The sequence below is a fragment of the Ischnura elegans genome (genome assembly GCF_921293095.1).
Source record: "Ischnura elegans chromosome 13 unlocalized genomic scaffold, ioIscEleg1.1 SUPER_13_unloc_1, whole genome shotgun sequence".
Taxonomy (NCBI): Eukaryota; Metazoa; Arthropoda; class Insecta; order Odonata; family Coenagrionidae; genus Ischnura; species Ischnura elegans.
The window spans coordinates 9334677-9362096 of NW_025791657.1; the positions used below are offsets into that span (position 1 = coordinate 9334677).

General features: G+C 38.0%; 3 protein-coding genes across 4 annotated transcripts; all 3 read right to left on the bottom strand.

The window, feature by feature from the left end:
• Positions 1-1872: 1872 nt before the first annotated feature.
• On the bottom strand, positions 1873-8500 carry LOC124172243. 2 transcript variants are annotated; one of them, XM_046551661.1, is made up of 6 exons: positions 8339-8500; positions 7596-7793; positions 7134-7442; positions 4609-4823; positions 3350-3523; positions 1873-3273 (listed from the first exon to the last, which is right to left on the bottom strand). In XM_046551661.1, the coding sequence occupies exons 1-4, from the start codon at positions 8480-8482 to the stop codon at positions 4695-4697; spliced, it is 780 nt and encodes a 259-aa protein (XP_046407617.1). In that variant the 5' UTR covers positions 8483-8500; the 3' UTR covers positions 1873-3273; positions 3350-3523; positions 4609-4694. The 2 variants fall into 2 exon arrangements, with proteins under 2 accessions (XP_046407617.1, XP_046407616.1); XM_046551660.1 differs by lacking the exons at positions 1873-3273; positions 3350-3523 and adding an exon at positions 4363-4531.
• Positions 8501-8680: 180 nt separating this feature from the next.
• Positions 8681-9416, bottom strand: LOC124172599. The gene is made up of 2 exons (XM_046552043.1): positions 8860-9416; positions 8681-8774 (listed from the first exon to the last, which is right to left on the bottom strand). Exons 1-2 carry the CDS (start codon positions 9297-9299, stop codon positions 8756-8758), a joined length of 459 nt encoding a protein of 152 aa, XP_046407999.1. The 5' UTR covers positions 9300-9416; the 3' UTR covers positions 8681-8755.
• A 7133-nt stretch (positions 9417-16549) lies between these two features.
• LOC124172564 lies at positions 16550-26653 on the bottom strand. The gene is made up of 6 exons (XM_046552007.1): positions 26533-26653; positions 26315-26452; positions 22150-22277; positions 20975-21194; positions 20278-20641; positions 16550-16641 (listed from the first exon to the last, which is right to left on the bottom strand). The coding sequence occupies exons 2-6, from the start codon at positions 26420-26422 to the stop codon at positions 16550-16552; spliced, it is 912 nt and encodes a 303-aa protein (XP_046407963.1). The 5' UTR covers positions 26423-26452; positions 26533-26653.
• Positions 26654-27420: the final 767 nt, after the last annotated feature.

Sequence of the window (27420 nt, forward strand, 5' to 3'; positions counted from 1 at the left end):
GAATTATAATATGTGAACTTCTTAGCACAGGGAAGTGGTAAAATCCATAAATTGTCAACACGTTCATGCATTGCTTCATCTCTTAAAAGTTTATCATCACATTCATGAAGCCTAAGTCTGCAAATGATGACTAAAATATCTTGGAACCTGCATCATTCCTGGCACCTATCAAGTAATAACACTGCCAAGCAAAAATCAACATGAAGCCATTTTCTACCCAGATAAGTACGTTAAACATAGATGATGAAACAAACAGGAACCAGTCACTTCAAAAACTACCAATTATCACGAAAAACAATTTGATGTCATTTTCTTCACAGTTATGCCTGATGAGTACCACAGATGAATCTGCAAAAACATTTTAACATCAGTCAAAAGCATAGCAATACAAATGGATGCATATAGAGGGAATACGCACAAAATCACACTATTTCTATCTAAATACCAAACCGGGACAGACTACCATCCTCAAGAAATCTAGTAGAATACGTCAAAAACAATGTAATTCATTGACCTTTGGAAAAGAGTAAAAATCAACTAAGACAATGCCTTTGATACAAATTTACAATGGTGTGACATGCCTTACAGCCTCAAAGTCTTGAACATAATTATTTAAGAAAAATACCATGCAACCAATAATCATTTCAGGTAGTTTTAACAGAGATGCTGAAGCATACAGACAAAGAAAGAGAAATAAAGAAAAAGGGGAATTGCTACACCTTAATGAGTAGCAGATGCTTCAGCTACTAGTAGGAGCCAACAACATATCACAGGGGAGATAGCAACATTACTAAAAAATAAGAGAAATAAAAAAAAAAACAAATATTTACCTCTTATCAGCTAAATCCATTGATTACTTACCATCTGAAAACAGGCTGTTAATAAGGTATTTATAAAGAAAAGTGCATGACATAGATAAACTTATTCCTCTTCTAAATGTAAAGTTCCTTTTGAGCTCCTTGTCAAGGCTTTTCCTCTCTTTGGATTCATATTTGATCTCACCCTTTTCTAGGTGTAGGGATGTGGCTCCGTATCGCAGTCACATTGTTTCACATGCATTTGTTGTGATAAAGTTTTGTGAGCGCTTGAATCTCAAGTTCTTATAATTTTTTTAATTTGCAAAAGAATCATCCTTGACATCTATATAATACACCCAGTAGCCTCTACAAGTAATGGATACCGAATTTTATTAAAGACCAAATTCATTAAAATAATGACTGTCTACGTTAACACATTTATTTCTACTAGTAAGCATATTCATTCACTGAGGAAATAAGTCGAGGAAGTGGCAGAGTTTGCATCATGTCCTTTCGGATAATAGGGTGGTTTCCTATTATTTTTTTATTGCCTAAATTGAAACATTATTACTCCTGGAGTACGTGTTTCACTCTTTCAGATTTTGAAATAACAAATTCTATTTTTCGCTATTAATTAGTAGTGAAAATTTGCAAGCACACAAAAACGAGACGGCTAAGTATGAATACTGGGAAAAGACCTTGGGGCGAGGATATTGTGCGCCGCTGCGATGCTGATCTAGCAGGTAGCAGAGTACTCAGCTAGCAGGTGGCGCTTGCCTTAAATAAGGATTATTGCTACCCTATCAAATGAAGGAAATTTATCCACCATAGGGTGTTTTAATAGGAGATCATTAAGATATGTTTCCCTGAGGTCTGTGCCTCATGCATGCATTGGTGATCTCAGACGATGTAAAACTCCTATCTACTCATATAGAAACTAGGTCCCTGTGACATCATGTGGAGTGGCATCGCATGGGCACTAATCTAACCTTTTTCAAATGCAATTAAAATTGCCCATTGCCATTCGTGTAGCTAGGAATTCTAATCCAAATAGTTTGTATATTATAATGGTTGGCAACGAATCGCAATCAATGCCTTTTGTTTTCTTTGATGAAGGAAACTACACTATTACTGTTGATTTTCAGTTGATAAATATTCCTACTTATATAAACCAAATTCACACCAAACAATCAGACACACTCTTCGTTAAATTCATTTTCATAACCCTAAATTAAGATAAAATTGGAATTAGATAGATAATCATACTTTTCAAGTTTTCCAGTACTTGATAACATAATAATGCAAGAGGTTACATTTATGAAAGCACAAACGCTATACCAACAGTGGGAATGTGAACCAAAAATAGCTATAAGGACCAGGTGGAAATTCTACCATTCTAGATTGAAGAAAAGACATCATAGTAAAATCACGGATTAGCCTGAATTAGAAGTTTGAAGACATAAATGACCATTATTTTGGTCATCATTGTACAATTATCTACTGTATGTTATATATGAATACATGTATTATTAATTGTAAGTTAATTAGTTTCAAGAGTTCATTTTCTAATATATTTCTGCCTATTTCAACTTTGGCAAAGAATCTGTTTAGTAATTAATGCGTTAACGTAGAAAGTCATAAAAATTCGAAAATTAAACTTTCATGATTAAACTGTCTTTATATTTATCTTTATAACTGCCTTTGAATTTAAACTGCCATTTTGTATATAACTTGATTTTGTATTCATGATGTGCCGTATACAATGTATGTACAATACTTGTCGTCTGGCAAATAAATAAATTATTATTATTATTATGAGTCATCTGCATATGGTATGTTATTATAGGAATGGATCTTTTATAAAATGACAAGATTATGATTCCATAGGATTTGAACCCTCCATGAACTGCACAACACCTAATGTGCACAGAATAGACCTGATCCGCTACGGAGCCACCTTTGAGTGGAGCAAAAATGATGAGTCTAGGGATGAACCTAAAGAGAGGAAAAAGCGTCAGACCTCATCACTGATTGGTGCTGGGAAGGCATAAGATGCAGGATGCTTAATGAGTCAACCTTCCAAGTTGTTACTGGCATGACTACATCACTTAAGTGCGGATATTGGGTATGAAGATATTAATGGAAACAATAGCACATCTCATGACGTAATGAATAACAAGGAGTGCCTATGGGTGTAATGTCCAGAAATGAATAGGTCAAACCTAAAAAAGAAAAAAGATGGTAATTAATGCATTCAAAAAATACCCATTACTATAATCCAAAATTTATCAGTACTTGCAGTAAACAGGCCATCAGCCATAGTCTGAAGTGAAATCTTTTCCTATGACAAAGGAGCTTTGTTTAACTACAGATATTCCTCATAGACGTCTTTGGACTTGATGAAACATGACGAAGGAAGATGAACATAAATGAGTCCACATTAAGTAGCAAACATCCCTGATTCAATTGATCACATCTAAAAAAAAATATACACAGTTATGTAGGCATTGAAAAAAACAAATTCATGGATAACCTCTAATATGAGTACTTACAGGATGAAGGACCTGCATCATGGGCTGAAGCTAAATGACCACCTTTTCAATATCAAAGGAGCTTAGTGCGACTTCAGATGTTCCACTCAGAAGTCTTTGGACATGGCATGGCGAAGAAAGATGAATGGGAGAGTCCACGATGAATAGCATATGTTTGAATTCGATTCAAAAGATCTAAAAAAGAAATATACATGGTAATGCAGGCATTGAAAAAAACACACTCATTGGTAACCACTAATATGAGTACTTACAGGATGAAGGACCTGCGTCATGGTCTGAAGCCAAGTGACCACTTTTTCAATATCAAAGGAGCTTAGTGTGACTTCAGATGTTCAACTCAGGAGTCTTTGGACATAGCATGGCGAAGAAAGATGAATGGGAGAGTCCACGATGAGTAGCATATGTCTGGAATTCGATTGATAAGATCTAAAAAAGAAATATACATGGTAATGCAGGCATTGAAAAAAACACACTCATTGGTAACCACTAATATGAGTACTTACAGGATGAAGGACCTGCGTCATGGGCTGAAGCTAAGTGACCACCTTTACAATATCGAAGGAGCTTAGTGTGACTTCAGATGTTCCACTCAGAAGTCTTTGGACATAGCATGGCGAAGAAAGATGAATGGGAGAGTCCACGATGAGTGGCATATGTCTGGAATTCGATTGATTAGATCTAAAAAAGAAATATGCATGGTAATTCAGGCATTGAAAAAAACACACTCATTGGTAACCACTAATATGAGTACTTACAGGATGAAGGACCTGCGTCATGGGCTGAAGCTAAGTGACCACTTTTTCAATATCAAAGGAGCTTAGTGTGACTTCAGATGTTCCACTCAGGAGTCTTTGGACATAGCATGGCGAAGAAAGATGAATGGGAGAGTCCACGATGAGTGGCATATGTCTGGAATTCGATTGATTAGATCTAAAAAAGAAATATGCATGGTAATACAGGCATTGAAAAAAACACACTCATTGGTAACCACTAATATGAGTACTTACAGGATGAAGGACCTGCGTCATGGGCTGAAGCTAAGTGACCACTTTTTCAATATCAAAGGAGCTTAGTGTGACTTCAGATGTTCCACTCAGGAGTCTTTGGACATAGCATGGCAAAGAAAGATGAATGGGAGAGTCCACGATGAGTAGCATATGTCTGGAATTCGATTGATAAGATCTAAAAAAGAAATATACATGGTAATTCAGGCATTGAAAAAAACACACTCATTGGTAACCACTAATATGAGTACTTACAGGATGAAGGACCTGCGTCATGGGCTGAAGCCAAGTGACCACTTTTTCAATATCGAAGGAGCTTAGTGTGACTTCAGATGTTCTACTCAGAAGTCTTTGGACATAGCATGGCGAAGCAAGGTGAATAGGTGATTCCGCGATGAGTAGCAGAAGCAAGATGTGAAGATAAACGAGTACATGTTTGGTATTATATCTATGGGATGTACTGCTTTCATCTGAAAAAGATAAACAATGGTTATCATGGCATTGTGAAATACACTATCATTTAAAACTGCCTTAATACTCGAATGATTATAAATACTTACTGGATAATGAATTTCATGAATGATCATGAGCTCTAAGAATGTCAGAGAGATAACATAAGGAATCTCTAATTCCTAGCGGTAATTGGCTTGGAGGAAAGTCACAATTAACACTATCACCCAATGCGAGGGAAACAAAGGGTAATGGAGGCAGAAATAGTCACAAAATGAACATGATCACTACATGATAAAATAAACAGGAGCACTAAGGAATGTCAGAGAGATTACATAAGGAATCTCTAATGCCTAGCAGTAATTGGCTTGGAGGAAAGTCACAATTAACACTATCACCCAATGCGAGGGCAACAAAGGGTAATGGAGGCAGAAATAGTCACAAAATGAACATGATCACTACATGATAAAATAAACTGGAGCACTAAGGAATGTCAGAGAGATTACATAAGGAATCTCTAATGCCTAGCGGTAATTGGCTTGGTGGAAAGTCACAATTAACACTATCACCCAATGCGAGGGCAACAAAGGGTAATGGAGGGAGAAATAGTCACAAAATGAACATGATCACTACATGATAAAATAAACAGGAGCACTAAGGAATGTCAGAGAGATTACATAAGGAATCTCTAATGCCTAGCGGTAATTGGCTTGGAGGAAAGTCACAATTAACACTATCACCCAATGCGAGGGCAACAAAGGGTAATAGAGGCAGAAATAGTCACAAAATGAACATTATCACTACATGTTAAAATAAACAGGAGCACTAAGGAATATCAGAGAGATTACATATGGAATCTCTAATGCCTAGCGGTAATTGGCTTGGTGGAAAGTCACAATTAACACTATCACCCAATGCGAGGGCAACAAAGGGCAATGGAGGCAGAAATAGTCACAAAATGAACATGATCACTACATGATAAAATAAACAGGAGCACTAAGGAATGTCAGAGAGATTACATAAGGAATCTCTAATGCTTAGCGGTAATTGGCTTGGAGGAAAGTCACAATTAACACTATCACCCAATGCGAGGGCAACAAAGGGTAATGGAGGCAGAAATAGTAACAAAATGAACATGATCACTACATGATAAAACAAACAGGAGCACTAAGGAATGTCAGAGAGATTACATAAGGAATCTCTAATGCCTAGCGGTAATTGGCTTGGTGGAAAGTCACAATTAACACTATCACCCAATGCGAGGGCAACAAAGGGTAATGGAGGCAGAAATAGTCATAAAATGAACATGATCACTACATAATAAAATAAACAGGAGCACTAAGGAATGTCAGAGAGATTACATAAGGAATCTCTAATGCCTAGCGGTAATTGGCTTGGAGGAAAGTCACAATTAACACTATCACCCAATGCGAGGGCAACAAAGGGTAATTAAGGCACATAATAGTCACAAAATGAACATGATCACTACATGATAAAATAAACAGGAGCACTAAGGAATGTCAGAGAGATTACATAAGGAATCTCTAATGCCTAGCGGTAATTGTCTTGGAGGAAAGTCACAATTAACACTATCACCCAATGCGAGGGCAACAAAGGGTAATGGAGGCAGAAATAGTCACAAAATGAACATGATCACTACATGATAAAATAAACAGGAGCACTAAGGAATGTCAGAGAGATTACATAAGGAATCTCTAATGCCTAGCGGTAATTGGCTTGGTGGAAAGAACCATTAACACTATCACCCAATGCGACGGTAACAAAGGGTAACGGAGGCAAAAATAGTCACAAAATGAACATGATCACTGCATGATAAAATAAATAGGAGCACTAAGGAATGTCAGATAGATTACCTAAGGAATCTCTAATTTACATTATAACTTCGCCCTCTTCCTATTTAGGTGTGTCTCTTCCTGTTCTCTATTGTCATTTTTATTAGACACACGACATGCGAAGTGCATCCGTGTGGTAATAAAAAAATTTAATATCGCCTCTGTGAGGTTAGCCCTATGGTCCCCACATCCAACTAGAGGTATATTTGATTTCTCCTCAATTTCATTGATGAGTTTAAAAACTGAGTCCACACTCAACCCTTCCCTATTAAAGTGTGGACCAGTAACTTTTTCTAACTCATTTATCAAAAGGAAAAGTGTCTCTGATGCATAGGTTAGGTGGCCCCCATCTTGGTATGCAGTGAATGCCTCCCTTTCACTAATGGTGTTGGTATTTGATACCAACTCCTCCTTGCATCTTTGGCATTTGGTAAATCTAATTGCCTTCCTGGCCACATACCCAGCGAAATAACTTACAATGCCATCAGATGGACACATTGCAGCATAGGTGTGCTCAGCCATTGCTGGTCTCCTCACATCTTCCACGGACACACCATTATCGATGATTCTGTCCAAGGTTGACTGGTAAAGAGACCATCTATCATCTCTGGGTGTTATGTCTGTAAGCCTGAGCAAGGCCTCGAGTACATCTGGTCCCGAAACATTGCAGCCTTTGGGTGGCTTCACCAGGCTGTATGTCCCCATTAATCGGAAGACCTGCACAAATTGCACTGAATCAGGATGATCATTATCGCCACATGCTGCCCTCATCATGCTAAAGAACCTCTGCAATGCATAGGAAGAAGAAAACATGCCATTAGTTTCCAAGAGATTTTGACGGGAAAGGTACACTTTAACAACCTTCATGAAGACCACCTAAATTGCAGTGTGCATTGTAACTATAAATTTGGTATTGGAGTCCTTCAGTGAGGCACTTACTTCTAATGCATCCTGATTCAGACGAGCAGTCATCAAATATTCATAACCGCAGTTTGCGGCAAGGAAATCGTGTATTTCCATTGTGGCCTTCAGGGTTATCTTTAGCCCAAGATATGTGTTCCCAGATAAGAAATGATATTCATTTCTACCAGCCTCCAATTGCCACTCCTCAAGGTAGTCCAGGAACTCCTCAATAGCCTATAAGCAAAAATATTATGTACAGGCATCCCCCGAGTTACGTATGTCTCGACTTACGTAAATCCGTACTTACGTAAGCGATAACCGTATTTCAAATGATTACGTTAATTTTCGAATGCGAGCGCGAAGAAGTATATATTCGCTTGTACAACCTATGGTAGAAAAAATATCGAATAGTTATAGAGTTTTTTACGTGCTAAAAATAACAAAGTGACCCATTTTTGTCATTCCTCGAAGGAAATTTCATTAATTTCTGTAGAAAAATCGCTTATAAATCCCAAGTCAATAATCAACGTGAAAATTTGCAGTTCTAGCGATGGATGTGGTGGCGTATGTGGTTGCGCTCATTCCTGTACGATACAACTTGTTATACAGCAATCTCTGAAGCGCCAACGCAAAGGTTCGACTTACGTAAATTTTGACTTAAGCATAGTCTGCCGGAACGCATCTCTTACGTAAATCGGGGGATGCCTGTAGTTGTAGGCAAGAACATGGATGAAGATATCATTTCCACACAAACACCTATAACAGGTATACATCCTCACCCTCCAATGCTCTGTGTTCTTTCTCAGAGCTGTCCCTGGAACCCTGGAATTCATCGCCAGGATTAACCCTTTCACCCTCTCAATGACAGCAATTGTGGAATTGCAGTCATGCAGGAGAGGATGATGTGTCTTGTATGCCACCATAGCAGCAGCCACATTACGTCCAAAAAACTGTAAATGAAGGAATGGAAAATAAAGACATCACTGTTAGCAAAAAAAGTCGAACTTAAATAGTCTGAAATGTTTTAACCCATTAAGATGTTATGGGTACATAGTCATGTACCTGAAATTCCCTGGCAACATTCATTTTTTGGTTTGGCCTAGGGCGAATGTGGTCCTCCGTCAGCTTTGGGCATGCTTTCAAATGGAACCCCTTAGGTTTATCCATTTCGATGACAGCATCCCAATGCCCGATCTTCACAGGCCCATCTGGAGTCTGAAGAGGAAAGTAACAGAAAGGACTTAGAAGAGGCAAAGAATAACTTGGTTATAAATAATGCATGCATGAAAAAAAGCAATACCCAAGAAACATCTCGAGAAATGAAGAATTTCTCATGGTCTTAATGAGATGAGGGAAGTCGGATATGAACCACAGGCACCTTGACTGACTGCAGGGATGTTCACAGCTGCAGTTTTTGCCATCGATTCTAAACCTTCTCCACATGCTTCTATTCCATTGGGCTCCATCGCACGTCACTGCATCCACATAAAAGTTGGCTTGTTCCACCAACATGATGCCCTCCAAAATTATGTGGCGCAGGACAGTGCTACTTGCACAACCTTTGCTTAGGAAGCAAGCCAAGGATTGCACCCACCTGCCTCGAAATGGCTGATACATGAGCACCAACACATGATCCCCCCTCTCATTGCGTTGGTGCAGTGGAGTGTAGTCCCCCAAATCGGTGAAGCCTTCCAACTTCAATGTTTTCTTATCAAAGGATAAAGCCTTTGAAAGTTTCATTTCATCCCCCAGTAGAACACCTAGAGTTTAAGAAAAACAGATTTACCAAAATGACAGAAAGGTTAATATATAATTTCATTTAACTTCAAAGGCAACCCAAACCTCTCCTTTCCTCCACAGCTAGCCCTTCAGCCTTCTCCTTTAACCCATTTACGGCCAAAGGTGCGAAAACGCACCATTTTTTAATTAGTTCGTAAAACAATATCTACTCGGTTATTCAATAATTTTTCCTTGTTAAATTATTTATTAGATGAGAACCTTATTTTTAAAACCATTTTCTTTACAAATTTTGACGTGTTTATTTAATTATAAAGTTTCAAGTTTACTAAATTTCATGCTCTTCGAGGTCTATAAACTTAATATTTTTTTACGAGTGCACTAAGAATATTTATGAATCCTAATACTAGTATCATAAATGTACTATTATCGCTTAATTACTCTGATTTTTTTAAATCAAATAATATATTTAGAGATGTATAATTTTGACACTTGTATATAAAGGTGCGTTTTCGCACCTTTGGCGTTTGGGGGTATGTCAGATTAGGACTGGGGTACCGTACCGAGAGACAAATCTAGCAAACCTCAGTCACTAATAATGTACGCCACCCTGTAATTATTCGGTGAATCAAATTTAATCATTGTTTGGTTTTAAAAAACCATTAAATATATTTTTTATCTTATTGGTCTCACAGCTGTCGTCTTCTAAAATGTGGCTTCATTTAGTCATTGCATACTAATGAGCAGCTCGATTCCCCGCCACGAGACCTATCGATTTTTAACCGTGTGGAAGTTTCTCAAACAGCGCTGGTCGTTCAGAAATGGATCACTGCTATGTACGCATTAATGGATCTCACCTACCAATTCTAGAAGAAAGCTTCAAGAAGTTAGTCTCATAGGTCTATACGCATTCGTTAGGTATGACGGGTGTAACTGGATGATCCCACAGCTTCAAGATCAACGTTTCAGGCAACGTAGGAGTGAAAAAATTATCTTTTTCATTGCATCAAATTTTCCGAGACTACTGTAGATGGATAATAAAAGAAGGTGTGTGTCCACTCAAGATATCTTGACCACTCTATAGGAAACCCTGGATTCTGTGGATGATGCCACGGATGCTGTCTAAATATCGCCAGACGTTAAGAACTTGACTGATGAAGAAGACATCGGTGATAACATATGAACTGCGAAGCCGATTAACAATGACATCGCGGTAACATTGGAAACGCATCGAGGCGATGGTATAGTGGAGCACCGGCTAGGTGCGCAAGAAGAAGAAGGAAAGCCATCAGTATACCAAAAAAGATATCCAGTCGTCTGATAAAAGGGACTTATTTTCCAAAATGGAAAAAGGATATTGATACAAAGTTTTTGTGTCGTCCAATATCTAAAGAGAAGGAATATGATGAATAAATAAGACGTGAATTTGGAATTATGTCTCCATCTGACATTTTCCTCCTGTTTCTTGATGATGAGGTTTGGAGGAAATGGTATATTTTTCAAAAAAGGTATGTTACTGATAGCAATAGGCATCAGTTACAATTAGTATTGCAGGCTTGAAAAGTTTCTTGAGATTTTGATTCTCTCTGGGTATCATATGCTCCCGCAGCAGGACGTTTACTTATCTATAGATATTATAAAGATAAATGGGTTGAATTAGTTAGTCAAACTATGAGTAGAAAGAGATAAAGGAAAATATCCACCTTTTTTCTCGACAAATCGGACAAATTTGCAAAGCTGAGACCAATATTTACAATGTTGAATGAAAATTTTTGCAGTTGGGAATTTTTTCTCATAACCTTTCTATAGATGAGCAAATGGATCCGTATTTTGGACGCCACTCAGTGAAAATGTTGATATAAAATAAACCGGTTTGATATGGGTTCAAAATATGGTGCCTTTCCTCTTCAGATGGTTACCTAACCCAATTTGTTTTTGTATGGAGGGTCTAAATAAAACAAATCCTCATGGAGTGAAGGTAGGATTAGGAGCTATCGTTGTTTCACATTTCTTGAAAATAATTCCCGATATTACTCAGCATCGGTAATTTTTTGACAACTTCTCCTATACATGTTCCAAACACTGAAGGAAAGGCGATCCTTTGCAACTTGAACCATTCGGGAAAAAAGAACTGGAAAGTGCCCGCTTGAAAACTCTAAAGCTCTTGGAAAAAGCCTCGAGGCTCAATTGTTTATGCTTTTGACGAGGAATCTGCATTGTTCGCGGTCAAATGGAATGAATCCTCTGTTGTAATTGTGGCCAGAAACACAGCCAATTTACCATTCGAAAGAAAAGACATAACTATTCCCCAGCTTCTCGTCATTGGGGATTGCAATAATCCCATAGGTGGAGTATATATCACGATTATACAAATGCGATTTATAGAATCAAAATCAGAGGGAAAACGAGGTGGTGGCCATTGTTTACCAATTTACTGGAAAGTGTGTTTACTTATTCATGGAAAATCTATGGGAAGGCTAGTTGGCTCAAAATGTCTCCAATTGATTTCTCAAAGATCATTTGGTGCACTAACGTCAATCAAAGGTGACCGATTCAGTATTGGCAATCACTAAGATATACATGCAGAAGGACCATCAAATCCGAAAAAAGACAAACCTTCTCGTAATTATTTACTAGCAGAGACTAAAGAAGATAATGCAGGTCATATTATCGAGAAAAAGGCATCCAGCAAAAGGTGCAGGTAATGTAATAGGTACAGTCGGATTCAAAAGTATTGCAACAAATGGAGCGGCGCCACTTTCGCCGCAGTTTGGAAATCGAGTTTCGGCATTTTCTATTGTACCAGTGGGAGGGAAATTTGAACAACATTCCCACCTCCCGTAATATTTTTATAACAACATCGTTAAAGGGAAATGTATGCAGGAAATGTGAAATGTTTAATACCACAAAAACTATGCAGCTCCTGCTAGATAATACATCAACGTCCAGAACGTCAATTTACCTTCTCTCGTAAGTTGGCCGATCCGTCGAAGTATATTGTTCTACAATTAACGCTGAAGCTATTCGATCAGCGATAGCGAATATAACATACATATAAAATATCCGCCGCAATATCACAGTAAATATTGCCAGTGAGTGTTTAAAATCAGATTGATTTAGTGACACTAGAAGACCGGTTCATTCCTTGCCTGACAAAGCTCGCAATGAATCCACAATGAAGTTAACGTGCGAGATGGACTAGTGGTTAAGGTGAAGACTTACCTCGGCAGAAATCCCAAGTCGGCAGTTCGAACCTCTGCGGATCAATTTTTTTCAGTTACATAGTATAGCAGTAACATTTTTTTCCACTTTAACTCATATTAACTTAATTAAAAACTGCTGCCGTATTAAAATTTTGAATAGAGAAAATTCTCTTTTTGCTTTCCGCGGATATAATATACGTTTTTACCGAAATATCAGTGCACCAATAATATGGAAAATATTTCAATCAGGTAAACCGCTCCATCACGTCCTTTTTCGTATTACCCGAATATTCTATCGTTTTCAATAATATGTAGACACTCACGAGGCCCGCTTAATTGTGGGGCCGGGTCGGAGTAAACTTGGAAGGTTGGCACATGAAGCAACCTGCATTCGTTGCCTTCGCGGCGAGCCGGCGAGGACGGACACGGACGCGACTGAGCCACTGAACCTGGAGTCAAACTCCAGGAGCAAGTGCCCAATCGAAATTAAGATTAGCGGATGGAATGTATTGAGGTAATTCGAGTCCCCACAGACGTTGGGCTGTCTGTGTGTTTTCTTTCGGTCTCCGTGGCGAGGTTTTTCCTGTCTTTGGATTCATATTCGGACTCACCTTTTACCTCTCATCACTACGTGGCTCCGTGGTGGAGTGGGTCTATACTGAGTGCTGTAGTTTCGTTAAAATTCTTGCGAAGGATCGAGTCGGACGTAATCATACTTTTTTTCCATTTTTATAAGATGTATTCTTAATATCAACATAATCTTTGCAGGTGGCTGAAGAAAAAATCAGTAATGAATTTTTAGACGAATAAAGGTATTAAATTAATGACTCTAATTTGATATTAGTGACAGGTAGAAAAAATTAGTATTTTAACTCTTTCACTTAAATATCCTACGTCTATAAGTACTTTTCATATAATACCGAATGAATATTATCCATTTTTCCAACTTTTAAATAAATTTTAAGTTATCATACCGAAATATAGATATTTATTGGGAAATCTATTGCCCTTGCCTTCGGATTTCATTCCTGGCAACTTAAGAGAAACACCACGGCCGGCTCATTTCTCTCGCCTAAATGCATCAAATCTAATCACGGGTGAGCATTATTAATAAGTTTGAAGATATGGATGCATCAATTTTGGCTATTAGCGTATTATATTAACAGTATATCTTCATCATCTTAATACACCTCCTATTATTGCTATTAATACCCATCAAGCCGCCGTAATAGGCGAACGGCGGGAAGTATTGTAACACCAGCCGCTTCCATATAAAAATGCCTTTACCGCGCGGGTGAAAAACGTATTCTCACACCTATCCGTTCGGCAAAATACCTCTCTTAATTTGTTGTTTCTTTCGGACCCAGAAATGTAGTGGCCTTCTAATATCATGTTCTCCGTGTCACTGTTAAAGATAGCCATTCTCATTTGCTCAAGCAATATAAGCTTCGCTCTTAGTCTCCGGGTCTCGTGCAGCTGCTAACCTAATGCGCTAAACATATATGTAAAGCTTCCTGAACACCCGTGTTAGTTTTTGACTAATCTCACAGCTTGTCTTTGTGTATTATTAAGCTAAACAATTAAGTCTTCCTACACCGCATCCCATATCCTCGTTGCATATTTAAGATATGGTCGGCCGATTGCGTAATAGAACCTCTCTTTTCATTTATCGTCCGAAAATCTTCTCTTATTACGCTTGACGAATGCTAACTTCTTCAGGGCTCTTAAAAAAAATTTTTTTTTCTGTGTTCCCAGCAATAGGTTCGAAGAAATCTTAACTCCTAGATACTTCACTTCATTTGTTTCCTTTTCGTTTACCCCAAAAAATGCCCGAAATTAAATATTCCGTTTTGGTTTTACAGATGACTCTATTCCAATTTTTAAGGCTATAAATTTTACCCTGTGATCACATATACCGTCTATGAAATCGATCTGTTTTATCAACTTAGGACGGCGTGCTGATTAATGATCTAATTTTTATTTCCTCTAGCAAGCTTATCAACTACTTGTGCAAGTGAGTGATTTATTAGTGCGTTTACTAAGATTTCGGATATTTATATATTCCTTGATTTAGGGTTTAGAGTGTAAAAATCCAAAATTTTAGACGTGGGATTGAAAAAGTAAATGCAGAAACTTGATTTCCTAATTGTAAAATAATATTATTTCGTTGATTAATTGAGCACCAAAAACTATCTAATTTAATATAAGTTAAGGCGCTGTGTATTTTAACAGCTAGAAAATTCCACCACCTATTCCATCGCGTCGATCGCAATTGTAGATGTTATATACTGGAGGTAAAACTTCGCTGTCGCTTATATCCTTCGTAAGTTAATTCTCTGTTCCTATGACCATGTCTACGTCCTGAAATATTTACTCCATTTTAGCACTCTTGTTTATAACGCTATGACAATAAATTGCGACAAAGTTAATGCCATATTTTTTTGCCTTTCGGTTGGTTCTTTTGTTCGCTAATGTGTATAAATGAGTGTACCTGCATAGATTATGTTGATATTAAGAATACTTCTTTTAAAACGTGAAAAAAAGTATGATTACGTCCGACTCGAACCTTCGCAAGAATATTAACGAAATTACAGCACTCAGTATAGACCCACTCCACCACGGAGCCACGTAGTGATGAGAGGTAAACGGTGAGTCCGAATATGAATCCAAAGACAGGAAAAACCTCGCCACGGAGACCAAAAGAAAACACACAGACAGCCCAACGTCTGTGGGGACTCGAATTACCTCAATACATTCCATCCGCTAATCTTAATTTCGATTGGGCACTTGCTCCTGGAGTTTGACTCCAGGTTCAGTGGCTCAGTCGCGTCCGTGTCCGTCCTCGCTGGCTCGCCGCGAAGGCAACGAATGCAGGTTGCTTCATGTGCCAACCTTCCAAGTTTACTCCGACCCGGCCCCACAATTAAGCGGGCCTCGTGAGTGTCTACATATTATTGAAAACGATAGAATATTCGGGTAATACGAAAAAGGACTTGATGGAGCGGTTTACCTGATTGAAATATTTTCCATATTATTGGTGCACTGATATTTCGGTAAAAACGTATATTATATCCGCGGAAAGCAAAAAGAGAATTTTCTCTATTCAAAATTTTAATACGGCAGCAGTTTTTAATTAAGTTAATATGAGTTAACACGTTCGCGGCTATCGTGAAATTTGCCGTTTCTTCCCCGTGGGCGTCAATTTTCGTAAAAATTAAATCGATCCAATAATGTTAAAATTAATGCACACTTCTTTGGTATAGTTGAAAATGATGAATTGCAATAAATTTTGGAAAACCTATGCACCGATATTTAGTAATTAATTAATCCCCTTTTGTGTATGCAACCACGCATTACACGTTTTATTTTCTTCTGTATTTATTTATTGTCGCCCGAAATACCTTCAAAACGTACAAAATGGAAACAATGAAATAATTTATCCACTTACTCTTATTATAAGCCCAGAATGCAATATTTAGCTATTAATTAATCCCCTTTTGCATATGCAACAACGTATTACACGTTTCATTTTCTTCGATATTTATTTACTGTCACGTAAATACCTTCAAAATGATTAAATAAGACGTGCTTTTAGGTATGAAAACGATGAAATAATTTATTTGCCCTTCTTATAAGCCCAGAATGGAATAATTCAGTTATAAGTATCCGAAAAAATTCGGTATTTCATAGTCTTTTTGCAACTGTTTCAAATTTATCTTTTGAGCCTTCATTACCCTCTTTCTATTTCGCTGTGATGCCTTGCTTCGGTTTTATTGCTTTGGGAACAAAATGCAGCGGGAGGAGATCATTCATCTCGTTCCTGCTGTCATTGTTAGAGGTTCTATGCTTTCAGAAAGTCGCGAAAATGATTATCCCCAAAAGAACCGGGAAAACCTCTACCTTTGTGACGCTGGCGACCGACCGCTCAGTCCGTAGCACCCGATACGAAACAATGGCTTTCCCTTTCTCTCGCCTTTCGGGGTGGACGTTCCATGGGATCTCGTAGACTCAAGACGGGCCTAACCGCACTTGTCCGGCGCTTAGAAAAGGCTAGGGCTGACGATATTCCGCACCCAACCTCATGCCTCCTAGGAGAGGGGTGGTGGTTGGGGCGGAACCTTCGAATCTATTATTTCCATAGTCTGCGGATAAGAAACCAAATTATTATTGGCATAGGTGAAGCTTTGCTTACAATTTTATTGCAGGCAGACCCACTCGTGGGTGCAGTTATTATCGTAAGCTTACCCACAATTGGGTGTTGCAAGTAACCCTTAGGAGGCTAATCCGACAGTTTCGTTTTTGACTAATCTTTTGCGGCATCGCTTCTCACATTTTCTCAACTTGTGGATTGCCTTGTCGCAACAACGCAATCCACACGTCGAGTTTCAAATTAGTCGAGCCGAGCGGAAGGCCTTACATGTACAATGGTGACAAAATTTTCCTTGCAGTGAGAGAAGAACTTTCAGTCTTGGCTAATAAACGAGTGCCACTGGATATACGAGTCCATTTTCCTTATCTTTTTGTGGAGCAGTGATTTTTGTGTTATTAGTGGCAAAGAAAAATTAGAGGAGATGGCTTACTTAGATGCATCTCAATTTAGTTCTGACTCCGATGATTCATACATTCCATCCAATTTCGAAGGAGACAGTGAATCTTCATATTCAAAGGACGAAATTGGAGAAGATTCACCTGAAGAGGAAGAGCATGCCGCGTTATCAAGCTCCGATGAATGGGGAGACTGCACCAATCGTACAGATGGTACCTTGGAGAGGTCGATTACATTTTAGGCAGTAACGCCTGGAAAGTCTCATAAATATGGAATAAAATGCTACAAACTGTGTAGCTCTGACTCATTCACGCATAGTTTGCAAGTGTACTCTAGGAAAAGTGAAGTGCCAAACACGAAGGAGAAGGTTGGACATGGACACAAAGTTGTACTGCAACTGATGGAGGGACTTTTTGATGCTGAGCGGACATTGTGCATTGATAATTTTTAGACAAGTATGGGCCTAGCTGAAGACCTTTTGGGTAGGGAGACCTATGTTTGTGGCACAATGCGGGCGAATCGGAAAGGTAATCCACGAGAGGTTCATCAAAAAAAGTTGAAAAGGGGGGAAATTATTGCAAGGTAAAATGGAAAAGGTGTTAGAATGATGAAATGGCAGGACAAAATACCACTTATGATGATATCCCCTAATCCCGACCTCGATGAGATTTTGCAACCAACCACGTCGAAATCTAAGCGAGGGGAAATAATGAAACCAAAAGCCATCACAGTCTACAATAGCGCGAAAAAGGGGGTAGACATTTCCGACCAAATGTCTGCTTATTATAGTTGCATCAGACGATCTCTCAAGTGGTATAAGAAACTGGCATTAGAACTGCTTCTTGGGACATGGATGGTGAATTCATAGGTTTTATATAATAATTATGGCCAAAATAAAAAAATGGAAATGCTGAATTTTCGAGAGAAAGTTATTGATGGATTATTGAAAGAAGATGTCGTCTTTAGCGATGTGGCTGGGGGAGGTGTTCCAGCTTCGAAGAAGTGGAAGTCCTTGCACAACCTAAGTAAATATGAAGGTACTGCGAGGATAGGTAGGAAGAGATGCCTCAATTGGTACGAGAGAATACGTAAAGAAAAGGGAACGAAAGAGGCAAGCAAGAGGGCAAGAAAAGTGAACACATTTTGTGAGGAATGTGATGGACACCCTACAATGTGCTTGGATTGTTTCAACAAAATTCACCATTGACATTGTCAAAGAAAATAAGTGAATGTATTGAAAATAATGTAAATAAGTGATTATATTGAAAATAGTTTGAAATTATATTTGAGATTCGGCAAGTTTTCGCTGTGCTCATTTGTATTCCCCATTTAGAAAATTGTTTCCATTGACCCAATTAGGATATCCAAACTGAAAATGACATTTATTATAGTTTTGAAATGTTCTCTCCATTTTTGTTTTCGATCTAAATAATTTTTCCGGTGTGTGCCACCCTCTAAATATCTACGGAAGTGGAACATCTTCGATACGTGAAAGCCATGTAATTGAAACGGTGAGTGTAGTAGTATTTCAACGTGTAATCAAGGAAGGTAATCGACCTTCTTGTAGGGCCATCTTACAGTCTTTTGGAAAACGAAAAAAGCATTTCTAGCGATGCATAATGCCACGTAAATAGTAGGAATATTTTAGTTAACCTATCTTCGTTGTAAAATGTGAATAAAGACAAACCAACTTGATTTATATTTCGATATACTTTTGATAGACGATGCAAAACATAAAATTTACGTCTAGAATTTGCCGTGTCATAGAAAATAATGGCTCAATAACGATTCAACTATATGTAGCTCTCGTCTACCTTCAATATGACTGCAATATTCTTTATTTTCTTTTATTATTGAATAAGCTTCATAATACTGCCTGTGGAATTGATATGAATGAGAACTTCGTACGTAACACAGCTAGAATTTTTTTAAACTCCTATAATCGACGGATAGGCAACCCGCAATGCAAGAATTACGTATTTCATAAAATTATGGAAGTTGATTACCGATGATCGAGTTCATTTGAATATCTTTCCGATTAGTTAAACTAAAATTGAAAATATTTCACGCACAAATGCAAATACAACATCAAATACTGAATCATTACATCATTGCCCGTCATTTTACTTGCTACCTTTCTCTAGGCAAAAAGTTCGGTTTGGCATCAGTAAAAAGTTTACTAAAAACACCTTCATGGGCGATGAAGAACGTAATAAGTCCGTCCTCATGGGCGTACGTGGCCAGAAGCTCCTTTAATTCGCATGGGAAACGTGACCACCGGTGGGTCATGCCGCCCTGAACGTGTTAAAGTGGAAAAAATGTTACTGCTATACTATGTAACTGAAAAAAATTGATCTGCAGAGGTTCGAACTGCCGACTTGGGATTGCTGCCGAGGTAAGTCTTCACCTTAACCACTAGTCCATCTCACACGTTAACTTCATTGTGGATTCATTGCGAGCTTTGTCAGGCAAGGAATGAACCGGTCTTCTAGTGTCACTAAATCAATCTGATTTTAAACACTCACTGGCAATATTTACTGTGATATTGCGGCGGATATTTTATATGTATGTTATATTCGCTATCGCTGATCGAATAGCTTCAGCGTTAATTGTAGAACAATATACTTCGACGGATCGGCCAACTTACGAGAGAAGGTAAATTGACGTTCTGGACGTTGATGTATTATCTAGCAGGAGCTGCATAGTTTTTGTGGTATTAAACATTTCACATTTCCCGCATACATTTCCCTTTAACGATGTTGTTATAAAAATATTACGGGAGGTGGGAATGCTGTTCAAATTTCCCTCCCACTGGTACAATAGAAAATGCCGAAACTCGGTTTCCAAACTGCGGTGAAAGTGGCGCCGCTCCATTTGTTGCAATACTTTTGAATCCGACTGTACAATGCATATTTTTGGGTAAAATGTAATGTGTCCTAATATCCAAATAATTTTCATAAATACAAGGGTTTTGTCATAGTATGAACAGTTACTTAATGATTTTAAATACTAATTTATGCGTTTCTATGTGTTTATAAATAAAACAGTGGAAAAGAAAAAGATTTTAGTTTTTCACGGTATGTTAACCGAATTACCCACATTCCGCCAAAGGTGCGAAAACGCACCATTATTTTTCTGGTATAAATAAATTTTTTAGAGCCTCAAAATTTTCAAAATTTCTTTTCTAGTATCTATTAGGACTAAATATGATGATAAATTAAAAAATTTCTACCGAATATTAGCCTTGGCCGATGATGGGTTAAGCAGTGGAAAATTGCCCCCTGAAATCCGTATGCCCCCTTCACATTACGGATGTACCTACTTAAGGTATTAGCTCCAGGGAGACAAAGGATGTTGTTTTTCCTGAGGTGTTCATATGCTTTGCGACTTTTAATCCTAATAAGTAGGCACTCATACACCCAACTGAGTGTATAGCGCCTATTCTTAGGATTTTTTAGCTGAGGTGCAGCAAAGCATGCCCTCACACCTTCTTGCTGGCGCTCTGGAAGGTTAGATATGTTTGCAAGGAGCTGAGACTCCGATGATGAGGAGCATTTCTCCTGTAACTCCTGCATCGTGGCCTTCAAATGGTTAACCTTTAAAGGAGACAAGATATGGCATCCCACTCCATTACTTTATCAAAAATAATCAAACTAGTACAAGGGGGCCAAAAAAATTACAGTAAGAGTAGTTTTCGCGAAATTGGATTTTGAAATTTTTATGGGAAATTCATTTCCCTACGCAAGGCAAAGTGTGTCACAGATTCATTTTGTTCACACACTAAATATACTCTACATCCTTTCATCGAAGCAAGTACATTCGTGAAGGAATGGTATAATAATTAAAATGCTAAAATCAATAGGTGTCAAAACCTCATTTTGGTGGTTATTATGGCAAGGAATGACCGTATGGTTATTATACATGCTTACCTTGCTGGTCAATCTCCTATTCTTTGCACGGCATATCTTCAAGGAGACCCTTGCGGGACGCCTGGACCCTCTTTCTCCACCATTCCTCTGCTTCCTTCTCCTATCCATTGTTTGCCGCCATGCGACTGTGCAGGCTGGGCTTCTCATTTTAGCCCTTCTGTTCCTCTCACCTGCAGATTTGGCATCAATGGGAACAAAACCCAGGCAGCCAATAGATGTTCTGGCCATTTGAAGAGGAACTCAATTGTCAATTATGCTATGTATAATACAATATCACAGTGGAGAAATAATCTGAATCCATTAAAAACTTATACAGTGCAACCTCGATATAACGACACCCCACGGTGCACTAATAAACACTCGCTATAGTGAATTGTCGCTTTCCCGGAGGTGGAGCAAATAATAGCCAATATACCTGTTGCGAAAAGATATACAGGAACAGGAGTGGTGCGGCGACAGATAAACATCTATCCGATAAACGTAAGCATAAATCCAGGCAAAAGGTGATGTTTTTTGCATCACTAAATTTCCTTACTCAAATAACGACTAACTATTCAAACAATTTATAAGCGCCGCACTGAATAAAAATCATGCAAAGCATTGTTTCATCAATCATTATATTTATCGAACGACAGTTTACCACATAAATTTGAAACTGAGCACTGCATTAACTTCATTTCTAACAGATCGCTAGCAATTACAGAGGTTAAGGAGTCTTGATGAAAGTCTTCCGGCGGTGAAACCCTCGCTATGGCGAGAGCCAACACCAAAAGGGCCTAATAAAAACAAATTCATTAACACGCTTATTATAGGGTCAATTGACGGTTCATCGGCTATCTCTCGTAATAGCGGGGGTGTCGCTATATCCCCTACTCGCTTTAACGAGGTTCCACTGTAATATTCTTTACAGTGAAAGATGATTTGATATACATCTATGCAATGGAGATCATCCAGTGATTAGTTGAAGAAAAATTATCTCAACTGAAAACATAGGAAGAAAATGCAGGCAAGTTGGAAATACAAAAAAAGTTTACATTCAGCACCTACGCATTAATATCATACAATAATGCATGATTCTACTTCAGTTATGGCCATGAGTAATTTGAAATGATGATATCTTGACACCAGACATAATGCAACTAAAATATTCCATGTAACAGAAATGCCTCTCATACCTTTCACTGTTTGGCACTCCAGGACATGCCCTGAGTCCATCTACTGACATGAGCATTGGCCCAATGTCGCCGACATCTGTCACTCTTTCTATCCCTGGAACCATGACTTCCAGACCACGGAATATGAACTGGCGGAAAAGAAGGTATGATTAGAAGTTTATCACATATTATTGAAATTAATTGCTTTTTCCTGTCAAACTTAAAAATAAAATTAGTCGGATAATATTTATAAACCATACCTTAACCCTAATGTCCTGTGATATTATCACGGTTGTCTCTGTAACGAAGTCATGGCCAATGCGGACAAACACGACATACCTTCCAACTAAAGCCCTAGCCCAATTTAATCCAGGCAGTTTTACAGAGTCAAGGGAATTAACAAAGCGAGAAAATTCAAATTCAAATTCTTCCGAAAATTCAATTCAAATTCTTCCGAAACTTGCAGCTTCCCGAGACTCGGCCGCATTTGCTAGTAGGAGAAGACCGCTTGCTTCCGGTACGTTCTCCACTGCCTCATTTTTGTCTCCTGAGGAGACACCATTGTCGGAAGGCAACAATTCTCCCGGATAATTTTCTCCCAGGACACAATCATGGCACACCGTCCTAGACGTGGGTGGTTTTCTAGGACGAATGTTTTTTGATAAATAATGAGGGAGATTGGGGAAAATAGATGGCACCGCATCTTCAACTAAAGCTGGCCGGTCCCTCTCATTCCTGTGGGTGGTACCATCAGGCAACTTCGTTTCGAACCACCGGATTATGTCAGAGTCTTCAAAATGGAGCTCGCAAATCACATTTTGCTCCTCAAAGACCAAGTCTTTTCGCGGAATCACCGCTCTCCATTTCTGTAGCTGCGCATTGCTCTGAAAGTAAAGCTGGTTTCCTTTCTTTGACATGTCACCCGTAAGAAATGCTGCAAGCTCCATTTATATCATAGGGTAGAGATAACCTAACTAACCAACCAGGTTTTTAAAATTATTAATCTCATCAACCATTGAAATAGAACACTAATACTTCAAGGGAACTAACATTTAAAACTCTAAAATTACGTGAAAAGTTTTTCACCACGGAAGTCTGCATGATGTCGAAGATATTCTCAGAAAAAATCAGCAAAGAGCATTAATCATTCCCTCATGCATTCCATTAATAATATATTCCTGTCAGCATAATCCAAACTCATTGAACAAAATTTATCAACATAAAAACAGAATCCCTTAGTAAATGTCACACAATTCCCACACAAAATATTATTAAAAAAAAGGTTTCCAGGAAACTTATTTCGAAATAAATTATGAGAATCAAAATACTCTGCACCCACATTATTACAACTCTTTTAAGTCACAATCCCCTAAAAATGTAAAGCCGGTGTCCCACGGTCAAATTTACATCAAAACGTTTGCATCAAAATTTCTGTCAAAATATTTTGATGTAACTGGATGGGGGTGTCCCACGATGCATCTCATTTTGATCAAAAACAAACGAAACATATTTATGTACACAAATTTAGAAACTTGTGGAGGTGAAGGATTCTGTCTTTTTTAGCAGGCGAAATTGTCAGAACAGGCCTCTTGAACATTTAAGAGGCGAAAAAAAGAAAACAGAAGGAATGCTGAACTTGGCCTTGGCTGGAAAGGGGGAACGAAAGCATTGGAATAAGCATGCTAAACATGTTGGAGAAGGAGTTGGTCACCGATGTTCCTGTATATTATCGATAATAATTGACGATAAGTGAGGATATTTTCATGTCCCTTATCAGCTAGGTCGAGGGTAGAATAAAACACCAGGATACTAACGTAAGGCAGTTTATTCCCGCGAGGAAAATGTTATTAAAAAATGATGGACATTGTGGTTGAGGAGATGTTACAAATACTGCTGTATGCGTGCACTTAAATCACATTTTTCTCTCCTAATCTAGCAGTTGCTAAAATAAGGTCCTTATCCTATAATCAAAGTAATAGAAAGGGGCAGCTGTAGTGTTTCACAGGTATAATCGTGAGTTCATATTAATCATTTCTCCAGCTGCTCACACGCATTATATGCCCTCCACAAAGCTAACCAGGAGAATTGCGATTCCTTGTATTGCGATTCTAAAGATCGCTTCCTTCTTATTAAAGATCAACTTATTATTACGGATTTCCTAGTTGAGACTTTCCATCGCCTATCAAGACCAATTTTTACTACAAATCCATTGGGTCCAAAAGCCAGATGGATGAAATTTTGACTGTGGGACAGGGTGCGCGTCAGTTGCATCAAATTTTGATGAAAATATTTTGATGCAAATTTGACCGTGGGACATCGGCTTAAGAATGAAATATTGCATTTCATATACCTTGCCACGGTTGTGAAGACTGTTATGCAGGATAAAAATTTCAAACCATAAAAATGTTTTTCCCAACACAGGTCACCTTTAAACTTCTTAACCGCATACGTAATTCATAGAAAATTTTCATATTGCAATAAGGGAACAGCTTTTATAAACACATGTACAAATAATCTTCATAAAGGTACTAACACAGATGGTTTTATCCATATGTTTGGTGATCTAATTAATCACAGTTGACGCAAAAATAAAAAATTTATTAAAATATTGGAAATTGGAACAAAAAAAAAATATTTAAGGACTACAGAAAAGGTCTATCACATCAAAATTCCTTATTTGCTTTGTAATTGTACAATTACTTAAAATACTTTCCAGGATAATTTTGGCGTACTAAAAATTAATATTTTTATACACCTTGCTACTCTTGCATTCAATGTACCCACCACCTATTCATAAAAAAACACCTTAAAAATGAACAATCCATTTCAGAAATGCAGTGAAAATATTTTGGTATACAGTGTGTTCCAAAAAGAATGACTCGATTTCAACTTGTAATAATATTGAAACAAATGTCACTAGGCAAGCGAAACAGAGCCAGATGTGATCGGCATTGTTTAGAGTTTTAGAAAAATCTGCTGAATGTCACTACGAGCGATGTGGAGCGTGCAACCCTTAGACCATTGGTCTAACAATACGGTGCAGCCAGTCTCGCTGAAGATGATGTATAGGACCGCGAGAACAGGCTTTACACTGTTGGCCTCCTAGGTCCCCTGGCATGACACAATGCGATTTTTTCCTTTTGGGAAATGTTAAACAGCATGTTTACGTTCCTCCCTTACCTTGTGACATTGAACAACTAAAAACAAGAATATCAGCTGCTGTAGCTTCAGTGACAGAAGACACCTTACGCTCAGTTTGGGATGAATTCAGCTATCGACTAGATGTCGTCCGCGCAGCCAATGGAGGACATATTGAACTTTTATGATGGCTTTTTATAAACTTTTGTCTTTTGTGAGTAATTTAGTATAGAATATGTTGATGTTAAGCCCTTCTTCCTAATAAATAATCTTATTTATAATCGGGTCATTCTTTTTGGGACACACTGTATTTCACCAAAACCTCAAGAGATGATAGTCGAGGGTAAACAAGAACTCGAACAAAAGAAATACCATACGTTTGCGTGCACTTGAGACTATGCTTGACAACCGACAAACAAACTAATTTCGGGGTATCTCACATTTCGTTCATTAGCAGTAAATTGTCTGGAATTTGTTTTTTCACTTAAATATCCTCCGGATACCCAATCGAATACTTAAAAAGGGAGTGTGGTACAGCCTAGTGGGTGGACTTCCTTTTTGAGTTGATCAATGGTGAATTTGAAAGCCATACATTGGTACACACATGCCATTAGTACACACATTAAGTTTTACCAGAAGACAAAATATCTTCAGTCGTGGCCTTTGAAACACCAACTGCATAACTAGGTCCTTGCCAATGATTCACACACATGGAACAGTTTGATCATGTCCCCAATTATTGTAGATAAAAAATTGGTTTGCTCAACTCTCTTTGGATCGTTAATCGAAGTGCCTCTACTTAAAAGGTACTGGATTAAATGGCCTCATGCAGTAATACAATATATTTTTCCGCTGATGCCACTAAGCGATTATCTATTACCAAATTCAGTTAATCCTTACAAATTTTTGTCGTAACAATGTCATTCCGCAAATAATTATCTTCCAAGATTTCTTACTGCTGTTAAAACGAACCAAAGAGGGTCACTAATAACTCTCCGAAACTTATAACGCACAAGTCTTCGAATAAGAAAAAACGAAAAGTACTCACCCTGCTGTAATTTCGTGGCGGAATTTTTCTCAGAATTGCGTTTGATTCTAAACAAATCTTTTTGAAAACACTGAATTCAGTGAGTTTCGTCAAACAAAGGGGACACATGGTAGCGAGCAGGCCATCTCCCACAGCAACCTGAAATAGAAATAAACAAGCTGTGTGTCATCAGAATTTTCTTGGAAAAAACGAAATTATAATACAGCAGCACAAATTACAGGGAAACTCTCTCAAGGAAACTGCATTCACTTCAATGATGAGTGAAAATGAAAATACTATGAAATTATCCACGAAAGGACCAAAAACGCCAACAAATAATTCACGTAACACATACATCACGACGCAATGGCATGGACTGAGAATATTTTCAACAAGTTTTGACACGATTCCTTGTACACAACATCACATGTTATTTGTTAATATAAGACAATACATTAAAACACCGGTCTAGATTCGATTATTTCTAGTTTCCATTTTTACCGCAGAAAGCACACCTGAACAACAGGCTTGATATCCGCGTTTGAAGACTAACTTCTTTCCATTTGATTAAATAAAATAAATGGACACTGCATTTGAAATTGATTGCACTTTATTGATTGATCATATTCTACAATTTCATTTGATTATTCAATCTGCCGGCAATAAACGGAATTGAAGCCCAACTTCGGCTTGCACCCGGTCACATTATAACGTCTTGAAATCAGAAAAAGGATTCCAAAATTTCCTTATTGTGTAAATTATAAATATGTTTTTAAAAAGACATGTTAACACCCACTAAATGAATATAAAATAAACGCCCATTTGCCATTAAAAATGCTGGAATATCGCAGTTTTCGATAGAAAGCCCGTTGTATACGTAGTCCTCTAGTGGTAAGATACGCAGATAAAGTACGAGATCTAAACTAAATCTTGTTTACCTGGTCTGGTATAAACTCGGGTGTCAATGGGCATGAAATTCGTGCAGAACATTTACTTTCCATTCTGTTGCGAAGTGATTTCTGTTTGAGGTCGTATTCAAATGTGGCTTTATATGCCCTTGTCCTTGGTCAGTCTCAATTTTTCGTATTGACGTGCGTCTTGGAAACGATCGTAGTGTATGAGGAATT